This window comes from Melanaphis sacchari, unplaced genomic scaffold (genome assembly GCF_002803265.2).
Source record: "Melanaphis sacchari strain LSU unplaced genomic scaffold, SCAv2.0 Contig4_pilon_pilon, whole genome shotgun sequence".
Classification (NCBI taxonomy): Eukaryota; Metazoa; Arthropoda; class Insecta; order Hemiptera; family Aphididae; genus Melanaphis; species Melanaphis sacchari.
Window position 1 is genome coordinate 7,261,298 of NW_020271335.1, and position 12,102 is coordinate 7,273,399.

General features: G+C 27.0%; 2 protein-coding genes across 2 annotated transcripts; one reads left to right on the forward strand and one right to left on the reverse strand.

Moving 5' to 3' along the window:
* Positions 1–1,206: 1,206 nt before the first annotated feature.
* On the forward strand, positions 1,207–7,499 carry LOC112598977 (signal recognition particle subunit SRP72). Its single transcript, XM_025345660.1, has 12 exons — positions 1,207–1,303; positions 1,386–1,500; positions 1,568–1,705; positions 2,311–2,428; positions 2,494–2,690; positions 3,062–3,332; positions 3,409–3,618; positions 4,043–4,204; positions 4,276–4,434; positions 5,039–5,184; positions 6,474–6,680; positions 7,318–7,499. The coding sequence occupies exons 1-12, from the start codon at positions 1,207–1,209 to the stop codon at positions 7,436–7,438; spliced, it is 1,941 nt and encodes a 646-aa protein (XP_025201445.1). The 3' UTR covers positions 7,439–7,499.
* Positions 7,500–7,511: 12 nt separating this feature from the next.
* LOC112598978 (flavin reductase (NADPH)) lies at positions 7,512–8,808 on the reverse strand. The gene is made up of 4 exons (XM_025345661.1): positions 8,490–8,808; positions 8,223–8,387; positions 8,026–8,115; positions 7,512–7,948 (listed from the first exon to the last, which is right to left on the reverse strand). Exons 1-4 carry the CDS (start codon positions 8,560–8,562, stop codon positions 7,659–7,661), a joined length of 618 nt encoding a protein of 205 aa, XP_025201446.1. The 5' UTR covers positions 8,563–8,808; the 3' UTR covers positions 7,512–7,658.
* Positions 8,809–12,102: the final 3,294 nt, after the last annotated feature.

Sequence of the window (12,102 nt, forward strand, 5' to 3'; positions counted from 1 at the left end):
TATAAATACTAAACACATCGATGAGTGGAAATACTATTTAAAGGCAAGTTAGAAAATACGTAAGAAAACATTCAGCAATAATAGAACGGTATCGAGCAAATATCAACAGGCAACAATATACAAGCTGAGTATTTCAATTACGTATACTGCAAAATATATCGCCCAGCCCTAATTGGATTTGGAATCATGTTTTGCAGAAACCTTTGCGAAATCACAATCCAATACAAAGTCCCCAAATTAAGCACTCTATACGCGATACTCATTATAGTATACGTCATGTTAGTGATGGGAAATAAATAGGTCGACGGTTTTTATTATTGTATAAGTGATTTATTTATTGTTGAAATACGCGTGTCGGTAAACGTTTTGACGAATTTCTCGAATCAAAAATATTGAGGTCATGAGTTGTGTCAATGAATGCTTTGGGGTTTTCGAACGAGCTTGTGACAAAATCTTTAATGTGCAGTCAGTGCTACTATGAGCGATAATGTAAATAATAACGTTCATGATTTATTGTAATTTACCAGAACTTTGTGATTATTCGATTTATTAGTTCGATAAACTGTCATTGTACGTGATATTTGTTTATTTGCATTAGTCGAAGAGATAACAGTTTATAATTTTTTTAAATCAAACACATTTTTTTTAATGACAAAGTAAACATATTTTAAAACTGTAATACCTATCATGATTGTACAACAATTATAAAAACCAACAAATTATTATAAAATATAATAACAAATTATGTACATTACATCAGCTTGTCTTAAAAGTTGTGGATTATTTTAAATTTAAACGATGTAAAATATATTTCAAAATTTGAAAAAAGCGGTAAGTGAGACGTGTTTTGTACGTCACCGACCACGGTAACAGTAATAAGACACTCGCTCCGAATGACGTGATAAGACGTCATCAAAAATATGTTATCTAACCATTCGCCAAATAAAAATATATTGATAATATTACATTATTTTCATAACTTTTTGATTAACAAAATAAATATATTATTACTATCCAACCCTGTACGATACTTTCACAGTTTCGTAAGTTTCGTTATCGTGTACTGCATAGTGTTCGTGTATGTTGTGAACCGTTTTCGTTGTATTAGTTTAAAGAGTACGATTTGATAGGTTTTAAGAACCCATCGCTGATAACTTAATGTTGGTTTGAAATAAACCTTTGGCTTAGGGACATTTTGTAGCGACCATGTCCAAAGTATCCATTTTGAATTCCGTATTTTCGGAAATCGAAAAATTGGACTCGGCCGAAGAATACAAAAGAATCATTAAACTCGTCGAGAAACGTGAGTAGTTGTTATAGTTTTTATTCTTTTATTTTTTTTTTTTTTGTCTTAAACATTGATTGTGTGTATCTGTTGTTTTCAGATATTCCTCAATTTCCCGAAGAGTTATCGTTGGTTCAATCAAAAGTCGTTTGTCTGATCCATCTGAATCAGATCGAAGACGCATACAACTACATACTGAAAAATGAAGCATCACAGTAAGTGATTTATAATAACTTGTTTACAATTTTCATTTACCTACCATTATGTATTTTCATTTTCTAGGAAATTTGCATTTGAAAAAGCTTATTGTTTGTATCGTTTAAATCGCTCTGAGGAAGCATTAGAGTTGATTAATGAAGAACCTAATCCTGCACAGAGTTTTAAGGAGTTAAAAGCTCAAATTCTTTATAAATTGGAAAGGTGAGATAACCTACTTAATATTTTATATGTAACTTGTGTGCTCAATAAATACTCATTTGGTATATTATCAACAAAATATATTATTTAAGCCATTTCTTAGTAATAAATTATTCTAATTAAATAAATACCTAATAAGTAATCGTTAATTCATTAAAATTCAAGATCCTTTGAAAATTATCTAGTATTATGCTTTTGAATGTATAAGATTTGTACCTAATCAAAAAACCAAATAAGTAAATTTATAAATTATATTTTGTGTAGTTGATTGCCATTCCTTTTTTTTTCCTGTTAGTTTCTAAAAAGACTAGTTGTAACATAATTATGTTTATTTTTATGTCGTTTCGACCGTCCAAAAACTTAGGCCAACAAACCAAGGTTCTTAGTCAAACCAATAGTAGTTGAGATTATTATTTGTTTGATCTCTATTAAACCTATACATTTATCTTTACCTAGCTTAACTATTTTTTTTTTATTTTTTGAAGTCTGAACACAATTTTAAAACTTATCTTACTATGTAGACTTAATATAAATAAAATATAGATTAAAAAAATACTACAAAATATAGTGTTTTGTAATTTATATTACATTGTTTTTAATTATTTTAGGTACAATGAATGTTTTGATATGTATCGAGATATTATCAAACAAAGTAAAGACAGTTTTACAAATGAAAGGGAATCAAATCTAACTGCTGTTATTTCTCAACTTTCTAAATTAGGAGATGTAAGTTTTCCAGTTTATTATAAGTCATACTCAATTCAATAACTAATTTTATATTTTATTTTTAGAATAAATATGACATTCCAACTGTCAAACAACATAATACTTACGAATTTATGTATAACATTGCATGTGTACTAATTGATAGAAAAGAGATTGAAAAAGCTCAAGATTTACTCGATCAAGCTGCAAAATCTTGTAGAAATACATTGGAAGAGGAAGAAGCAACCGAAGAGGAAATTCAAGAAGAACTAACTGCTATTAAGTAATCATAATTTGAATTTTATATATTTTATATAATATATATATCACATTAATTTTATGTAAATTTTTTTGTCATGAAATTGGCTTCCACTTCATAAAGCTCTACTACATCTCTACATTATACATTTAAACATATTATGATTAATATGATAGATTACATTTTACAATTTTCAAACTAGTATTACGTTAATCGTTTGAAAATAAACAGCAAAAATGTATTTTTGTACTAAATAAAATATAATTGTATTCGATAAAATACAATATATATTTTCATTTCTATATAATTTTAATCTATAGATTTTAACATAAGTAGTATTAACAAAGCAATAGATTTTTTGTTATCGAATTGGAACTAATCCATTTTTTTTTCAGAGTACAAGGGGCTTATTGCTTACAAAAATTAGGCCGTGATAAAGAAGCACAATCTGAATACACTGAAGTATTAAAGTATAAGCCAAAAGATATTGGATCTTTAGCTATTGCTTCAAATAATTTAGTAGTATTAAATCGAGAGCATAATGTGTTTGATTCGAAAAAAAAACTCAAGTCAACATTGTCTGATGAATTAACTCACAAGTTGAATACCTGGCAATTGAAAAAAGTCATGTTGAACCATTGTCGTTTTGCATTAATCACTAATCAAGTAATAAATGAGATAATCATATAAAATACAAATATATTTTTAAATTCTAAATATTTATTTTATTTTTTTATTTTAGTTAGACCAGTGTACTCAATTATGTGACAACATTGAAAAGAAATACCCAGACCTAATTGAGGATATTATACTATTAAAAGCAGTAATGCTATGGCGTCAGAACAAAAATTCCGAAGCTATTGACATGTTGAAGAAGTTTGTTTATCAACAAAAAAATCCCACTGCTAAACTCAATTGTACCTTGGTGGCCGTAAAATTATTATTAGTGCAGGTAAAAATTCATGTATTAATGATGGATTAAAACTAATCAATATTTATTTTTAATTTTAGGATTTTTCTCTAACACTAGATGTTTAAAATATCTTATTTTAAGTAAAATTGTCCTTGTGTCATGTTCCTTTCACCTTTGCCCCTATAAATTTCCCACTAATAGAAGCATTTTCGCTGTTTTTGTTTTTAGAACAAAGCCTTGTTTTAATCATGCTATTTCCACATTTAATAACTATAATCATTTTCAACTTGAGTATTAAAAAAGTTAAAATATTAAACAGAGCGCTAAATTAATACCTCTTTAGTGCATTATGTGATATATTTTTCCTATCTAATTTAAATAGTCAGGTTAAAAAATTAGAACTATGAAAAGTAGTTTATATTGACTATTTACTATGTGTTTATATTGATTTTTGTTTTTCTAGAACGATACTAATGAAGCAATTACTTTATTAGAAAATCTTGGGGAATTGAAGTATAAACTTGGAATTGTTAGTACACTTGTTACGTTGTACTTAAATGTTGACAATTTTAAAGCGGCTTCTGACTTATTTAATGACACTTTGTCTTGGTACAGTCAGAAAGAGGTAACATTTTATTCTTATTTAACATTGAACACAATTCTTGTGAATGGATTTTACATTATTATACTTCATAGGTGGATAATTCAAAGATTACCATTTTATTAAAACAACTTGCCAAATTACATTTACGAGAACAAGATCCTAAGGAAGCAGCTAAACGGCTGTCACGACTACTTGAATTAAATCCTAATAATAAAAAGTTTTTGGCACAACTTATCATCGCTTACACACAGGTTTGATTAATATATTTTTAACATTTATTAATCATTATAAGTTTCATTATTCAATTGAATTTCAAACTAAATTTTATTTTTCTTTAGAACGAAGTATGAGTAATAATCACAATTAAGTATAATAAAATAAAATTATAAAGCAGTATTTATACTGCTTTTATTCCCTATGTTACCTTTATATAAAGACAAGCATACAACAGTTCAGTTTATATAAACCAGTAGTAAAGTGTGTATAAATCAATTTGATGTTTAAAAATATGAGTATGAGACACACTTACCAGTATATGTTATATTTATATAATTTTCTTTATGATTATAAAAAATTATTTAAATGATATTTGATGAGTTTCATAAAAAAAAAAAGCTATTTTAAGATAAAATCTAGATTTTTCATCAGTGATTTCAATCAATTTTATTGTTTTAAAGTTAAATGTCTTATCAATGATTCTTCAAATATAAATGTTGATATAATACACTGTTTATTACTGTAAATTAAAATACATTCAATAAAACTACTAATTTATTATGGATTAATTATTTTAACTTTGGTAGTTACTTTAATAACTTTAAAAGTGTAAATTGTAATCATTATTTTTACTTTTAGTTTGACCCAGAAAAAGCTCAAATGTACAGTAAACAGCTTCCACCATTGGACCTCCAAGATACTGACATAGATTTACTTGAAAATACTAACTGGATGATGGGATCTAAATTAATCAAAAAATCCACATTGAAACCAGACTTTGCTGGGTAATTATTCATTAGTATCTAATCATCAATCAGAAAAAATTGGAAACAAAATTTAACCCCATAATTACAATATTCATTTAATAATGTATATAGCTTTGATTGGAGGTTTTACTACCATATTAACAAGATGGATTAATTCTACTTTCTTTTTCAATTAAAAGAATAATATGTATTAAGTCAAACCACAAAAACTAGTAACCTTTTATTAAAATATTCTCTTTAAGGCCATCATATCGTATACAGTCTACCGGTGAATTAATGAATATAGTATTAGAACTATTGTTTATTTTCTAGTATTTCAAAATCCTAAATTGTAATATTTGAATTATAATTCCAAAAAAAATCTAAATTTATTTTTAAAAAAAAAAACATTTTTTTTAAATCTTCATATATATACAAAAACTTTTGTCATATATATCTCAAAAATGTATAATTTTAATGCTAATCAAAGGTAAAAATACAAAAAATTATCTAAAAAGTTCTTGTGAAATACAAATTATCTAGTAATAATAAATAAAGATAGCTAAACACTATAATAAATAATATGAAGATAAAACGTTTATATTATCTTCCTTATCCTAGCTGTTTATTATTTGACTTCTTTTTTATTTGAAATGTAAGATTCCTTTATTTGTTTCTCTTTTTTCATAATTACATTTAAATTCATCTCACTTTAACACTTATTACATTCAGTATTTCCATTATTGTCAAAACTTTTTTATTAATTAACGAATTAATATTTGATTCATTATTACTTTATACTTAAGATTAAATAAAAATTGTTTGTCAAAATATTAAGTATATAACTGTTTGAAGGCCATGCAATAAATTATTACTAAGCATTTGAGCCTACACTTTTACGAAGTGTCAAAGTATTGTTATTGAGTCATAAAATTATCATTAAGGTAAAACATAAATGTCTATTAAAGATAATCATAAATCCATGTAAAAATCAGCAGGTTGCAAACAACAGTCAGTTGAACATTGCGGGTAGACTGCATGTAATGTGACAACTGTCTTTAATACTTAAAAAATAATAATTGATTCAATATCATCAAATGTTTTTAAAATATTTATCTCTAGCTATTCAGATAATCGAAAAAGTACATAGATAAAATTTCCAATTTATGAAAACTTCTATACTAAATAATTTTCATACGTATGACCATAATTAAAAATCATACCATTTCTAAATTTCCCACTTTACCAAACTCAACTCGCGTGCCAATATATCACAAGCCAAAGTCAATATTTATTTTATTATTATTAATATCTTATTAATTATATAGATCCAAAACAGAAGTTGAGAAGAAACGAAAGAAAAAGAGAAAGATTATACTGCCCAAAAATTTCAACCCAGACGTACCTCCTAATCCTGAACGTTGGTTGCCGAGACACGAGCGTACTGGATATCGCAAGAAAAAAGATAGGAGAAACAAGGAAACAGGCATCGGAAAAGGAACGCAAGGGGCCAGCAATGTATCAAGTGAACAATTGTGAGTTTAATTTGTATTTAATAATGACCAATTATTAATTTATTTTCACACATTATATCAATTACTTTCAAGTCATAATTCTAATGTTGACGTAATTGCTATAATTGATTAGCTACATATTTTTAAACAATTTTAAAATATGCTTGAATAAGCAATTATGATTTATCATTCATACTAATAAAAAAAAAAAAAAAATTATCATAAGGTCAATATATTAAATTAAATTAATTATAATCAAGTGTTAAATTTAAATCAATCATTTCATCATTTCAAAAAATTTAAAGATTGGTAGAGTTAGCTCACTACCTAAAGTATATTAAAAAAAATTGTTTTATTTTATTAAAACTTCATTATTATCTAAAATTACAAATTTTTGAAACATAATATCTTAAAATCAATACATTTTACCATTATTTAAATTTAAATATTTTTTTTTGACAATTTTACTAAATTTTATTCTTTAGAACTAATAACATTTCCCATTATTATGAGAGTATAAAATAAATAAAATTTATAATATTTTATTTTGAAATTTGTTTATTTAATTTTAGTGCTAACATTATGTACTTAACATACATACTGTAAATTTCATGATATTCGAAAAAAATTGAATATTTTGTATTATTATATTTTTTAGTAACATCAAAAATATTGCGGCTCAACCCAAACCTCAGACTGCTCAAGTGCCTTCTGAGAATGCACCCAGACTTCAACACCGAAAAGGAGGACAATATAAAAAGAAGAAGAAGGGAAAATGATTGCACCATTTGTTACTTCCCAATAAACAATAATATATTATAAATAATTATAGTATAAATATCAGATTTTTCATCAACAATTGTTTTAATATATTTCCTCATCTATTCCATTACATATAGAGTTATTGTAAAATTATAGATTATCATTTGGCCCTAAGACTTCAATTCCATTGTGTAACAAACTGAATTTCCTTACACACAATTTTTGTTCAATTTTACTTCATGGAGCAGAAACTTTAGTCGCCAAACCACATTTCTGTTTATAGTAATCAGGATTAGACAGACATTCAATCATAAACTTCCCAAGATCATATTTCGATATGGCGCGACCAGGTGATGAGCCGATTTCTACGCTGTAATCGCCTGACGGAGTGCTGGCGATGTGTGGTGGCATCACAGCAATCCAATTCAAAGATTCGGTTGCTTGCAACAAATTCAACATCCGTTCATGATCATCGTTGATGCCATGGAACATTGCTGGCACTTTGGGCTTATCATAGAATAAAAAGGCTGAAATTAACCAAGTGTTTAATGGTAATAATGAAAAAACATGTGCGTAGTGCTATAAATATTGCATAAATAATTACTGGATAAGCACACCGATACAATTTTCACACTGTTCTTTTCCATCGCTGACAAAATGTTTCTCAACCCATCTGACATTATTGTGGTAGGAGCTACAAAAGTAATTTCATTACTAAATGAACATAATATGATTGGTCACATACCTACTTAATACTCACTAAATGTGTATCTAATATTATATGATTAAATATTATCTTACCCAGATCGTTTCTGGTTCCTAAAGTCACGACGACCGCGTCTCTGCCCTCGACGACCTTGTCCACATCTTCTTTGACCAGAACATCGCCAGTGACCACTTCTACTTTCTTACGAAGTTCTTCGGGCATGCGACTGGGATCTCGCAGTAGAGCCCTGACTTCTAGACCTACGCGAGCATAGTTTCTTAAGTATCATATTCCGACAAATTATCAAAGAACCGTCAGCTCGGCAATATTCTAGATAATTTTATTGCTCCTTCAATTCTTACCTAGTTTCAAAGCGGCTTCGACGGTGCACAGTCCCGTCATGCCGGTGGCACCAAAAATCGCGATTTTCTTCATTTCTTTGGTCGTTGGAGTATAACAACTACGGGACAAACCACCAACGCTTGTTAAACGTCGACGACTTTGAACTGAGAAACGTGAATGTCGTCGAATAAATTGACGATTAAACGCTACTTCAATGCCGGCCGAACGATGAATCGACACAATTGAAAGTATTTATAAGTATGACGACTGACGGATAGCAAAATAATATTAATAAAAATCACGTTTCATTATAATTTTTAATGATATGCATCCGGTCTTGACCGCCGTCGGTTTTTTTACTGTTATCACTTGACGTGTCTACCAGCACCCGCCCGCCCATCGAGGCGTTATCATTCATTCCATAAACACGGTTAACAGTTATGTCTGTCGCGTAATAATATTTCCGTGTTATGATTGTTTCAAACACCAAAAATTGTAATACCAATAATAGATAAATGTTTAAATTCACAATAATGTCATTCTATCTATTAGCTAGTATTTATTATGTACTAATAAATACAATTAACATTTATAAAAGTATACAATAATAAGCTATTAACACGGCTAGGATCTATATATTGCAATAAAAAATTAAAAATATAAATAATAAATTTGGTTTATTAAAAATATGCAATTATTATAATAAATGCCAAAAAATTAAATCTACAATCAAAAAAAAATCATACGTTTAAAAATAAATAAAATAATATTCTCAACTATTCGTGCTATTCAAATGTATTACACAAAACTGAAAACAATTACATTTGTGTTTTAAAAATTAAACGACCTTCTCTTTGACCCTGTTGTTATATTTAGGCATTTTGAATTCTTGAACAGCGTCAATACTCAATACACATGTCAAACAATAAAAATGTTTATTAACGAAATATACCATAAAACATGCATTTTTCGCGTTTTTGTAGTAAAAACAGTGCTTGATTTTTTTTTAGCGTACCCCTTCTATTTGCCCCCCACGGTAATGTGTCGGTTAATTTTGTGTGGAACGCTCGTTTATCAAACATCCGATGAGTCCCCCTTCTATTTTTTTTCTAAATCAAGCACTGAGTAAAAATATGTAATAATATTAATTTTATTAAAAATACGCATTAATATACATTTGGTCCAAAAATATATAGCATAAAAACACCACTGTTTACCTATCTTGTCATGAGATGATTCGTAGACATCACTGACAAAAGCAATAATCAGAAGTTACAAAAAACATAGGTACTGTCACATATAAATCTTAACCCTAGATATAATCTAGCACTCGCTATTGCGTTGATATATGCATTGCTTTGGTCAACATAACATAGTTAAATCAATCAATTACATAATTTATACAAACTCACATAGTCACTTAATAGCGAAGTGTAAATGTAAACTGTATTATGGCTGTGTACTATGGTAATATAGTACCAACACAATGGACAAACATAGGTACCTACCTATTGTTTATTAAAGCGAAACTGTGTACATTTCCACACCACCTTAGATTTTATATCGAATAACAAATCCCTGTAACTACTTTACCGGATATGTTATATATAAAATCATGAGGTATTACACATAACGGCGCGTTTTTTTTAGTGTGGTATCCCCAACGTAGGCCTAATCCACGTTTATTAGGTAAGTAAACTTAATTACAAAAACATAGGTAGTACAATAAGTACATACAAAATCATAAATACAAAAAAATAAAAACAAAATAAGCTTAATAATAATATGATAACCAAGTAAAATTTTTCTTAGCCTCGATTCCACAAAATGGATCGTCCGTTAATCAATGCGTCGAACGCTGTTTTAAATTGATTTAATAGTTGAACTATTTATATTATCTTAATTACCAAAACAAAACAGGTTCACGATCAATATAATAAGTACAAAATTGTGGTGTCAACGTAAATTGTAAAGAAAACTAAAAAAATATGTACCTAAAGGCTAAAATTATAAAGAATATTATTACCTACCATAAAAACAATGAGTACACATGTCATCTTTCGGTACTTAAGCAATCCAAATTTTCATATAGGTACATTTAAATAAATAACACTTATTCAACTAATTAAATTAATAAAAACAATTAAAAGACTATTCAAAACTATTAAAAATACAAAAATAATAAACTTGCAAACTAATTTAATTTACAAATCAAAATTTATCAAACAGTTACAATGTATTAAAAAATATTCATAAAATAATAAACTACACAAACGTATGAAGCGTTGTCAAGGAAACCGCATAAAATATAGAACTAATTTTTACATCCTATTATTTTACATAATATATATAGTTATTTTATTCCAAATTATGTTTTTTTAGATTTTTAATTTCAAACGCAGAATATTAAAATATCAACCATTAATTTCGTTTCTATTTTTCGAAAAAAAAAAAAAAGGATTACTGAAGTGATTCAGAGTGACATGTTAACTTTTTTTTTTAATTTTATAATAAATTTACAATCTATACAGTCAGTGGGGGGAGTTGAGTATTGTAACCCCTCCCTTATTGATTTATATTTAATTATTTTAATATTTTTAGTTATTCAGTAAATTAGCGATCAAAACAAGAAGACTATGGTTAATATAATAAAGTTAAAATACTTTTACATTACAAACAAAATAATTCTAATTAAAATGCATATTTTGAATGACTTCTTTTTTTTGCTTTCTATGTTCTATCCTGATATAATTTTGAGTTGTCCGTTTCAGGTAAATCTTAAGCCCCCATTCGAAAATAACTCTGTATCACGATTCTATACATACGTTGTATCCGGTAGAATTATAATTAGTCTTAACATCCCAGCTTACAGGACTTAGTTTGGTAATTGGACCGGGTCTTAACATATCCGCTAGTAATTTAAGTCAAGGTATCCCCAAAAAATGTACACTTCTGTAAATAGAGGTTGTTTATTGAAATGGATAATCGTTGAGCGTTGAGCTGAAGAATGCACACTTCAATTCAACGATTCTGGGAAAATCGAACTTCATCGTTACCAGTACAAAAAAAAAATGAAGCAAAACTTTGTTAACTTTCATTTATTTAACGATCTCTTTCAACGTATTGATCCATCATAATTGGTAAGTTTTTTTTTATAATTATAAAATAATAAAAACAATGTTTTTAAAACATACTTAATAAAGTAATTAGATTTATAATGAAATTATTCAAACAAATGTTAATAAGCTATAATTATGAGATTTATAAAGTGAAAAAAGATTTTTATTGATTATATTAAGTAATAAAGTTTATTAAACCTAGTTGGTTTATGTAAATTAAGATTTATAAAAATTATTTGTGATTTATTAAAAAAAATATGCTTCTTAAAGTTTATAAGAGAAATTATTGAATTATATTCAGTTTTAGTTAAATATGTTAATTTGATAAATAAATGTTACATGAGAATAAATAAAAACAACAAAAGTAAAAGAGTTTAATTTATATAATAAAAATTATATGAATAAATAAAGGAGTTGTGTTGAGAATAATAAGTGAATAATACAAATATTAAACAAAGATACTATTAATTTTATAAAATCATGTGATAGTTGTCAAATTAATAAGAGAATAATA

What these genes read in the sequence shown, in the direction of transcription:
- LOC112598977 (XM_025345660.1), top strand. Translation starts at nt 1,207, where the DNA reads ATGTCCAAAGTATCCATTTTGAATTCCGTATTTTCGGAAATCGAAAAA. An exon ending in CTGAAAAATGAAGCATCACA is followed by an intron (nt 1,501 to 1,567) that starts GTAAGTGATTTA and finishes TTCATTTTCTAG; the next exon opens with GAAATTTGCATTTGAAAAAG. An exon ending in GAAGAACTAACTGCTATTAA is followed by an intron (nt 2,691 to 3,061) that starts GTAATCATAATT and finishes TTTTTTTTTCAG; the next exon opens with AGTACAAGGGGCTTATTGCT.
- LOC112598978 (XM_025345661.1), bottom strand. Translation starts at nt 8,562, where the DNA reads ATGAAGAAAATCGCGATTTTTGGTGCCACCGGCATGACGGGACTGTGC. An exon ending in AGGAACCAGAAACGATCTGG is followed by an intron (nt 8,116 to 8,222) that starts GTAAGATAATAT and finishes TTACTTTTGTAG; the next exon opens with CTCCTACCACAATAATGTCA. An exon ending in TGTATCGGTGTGCTTATCCA is followed by an intron (nt 7,949 to 8,025) that starts GTAATTATTTAT and finishes GGTTAATTTCAG; the next exon opens with CCTTTTTATTCTATGATAAG.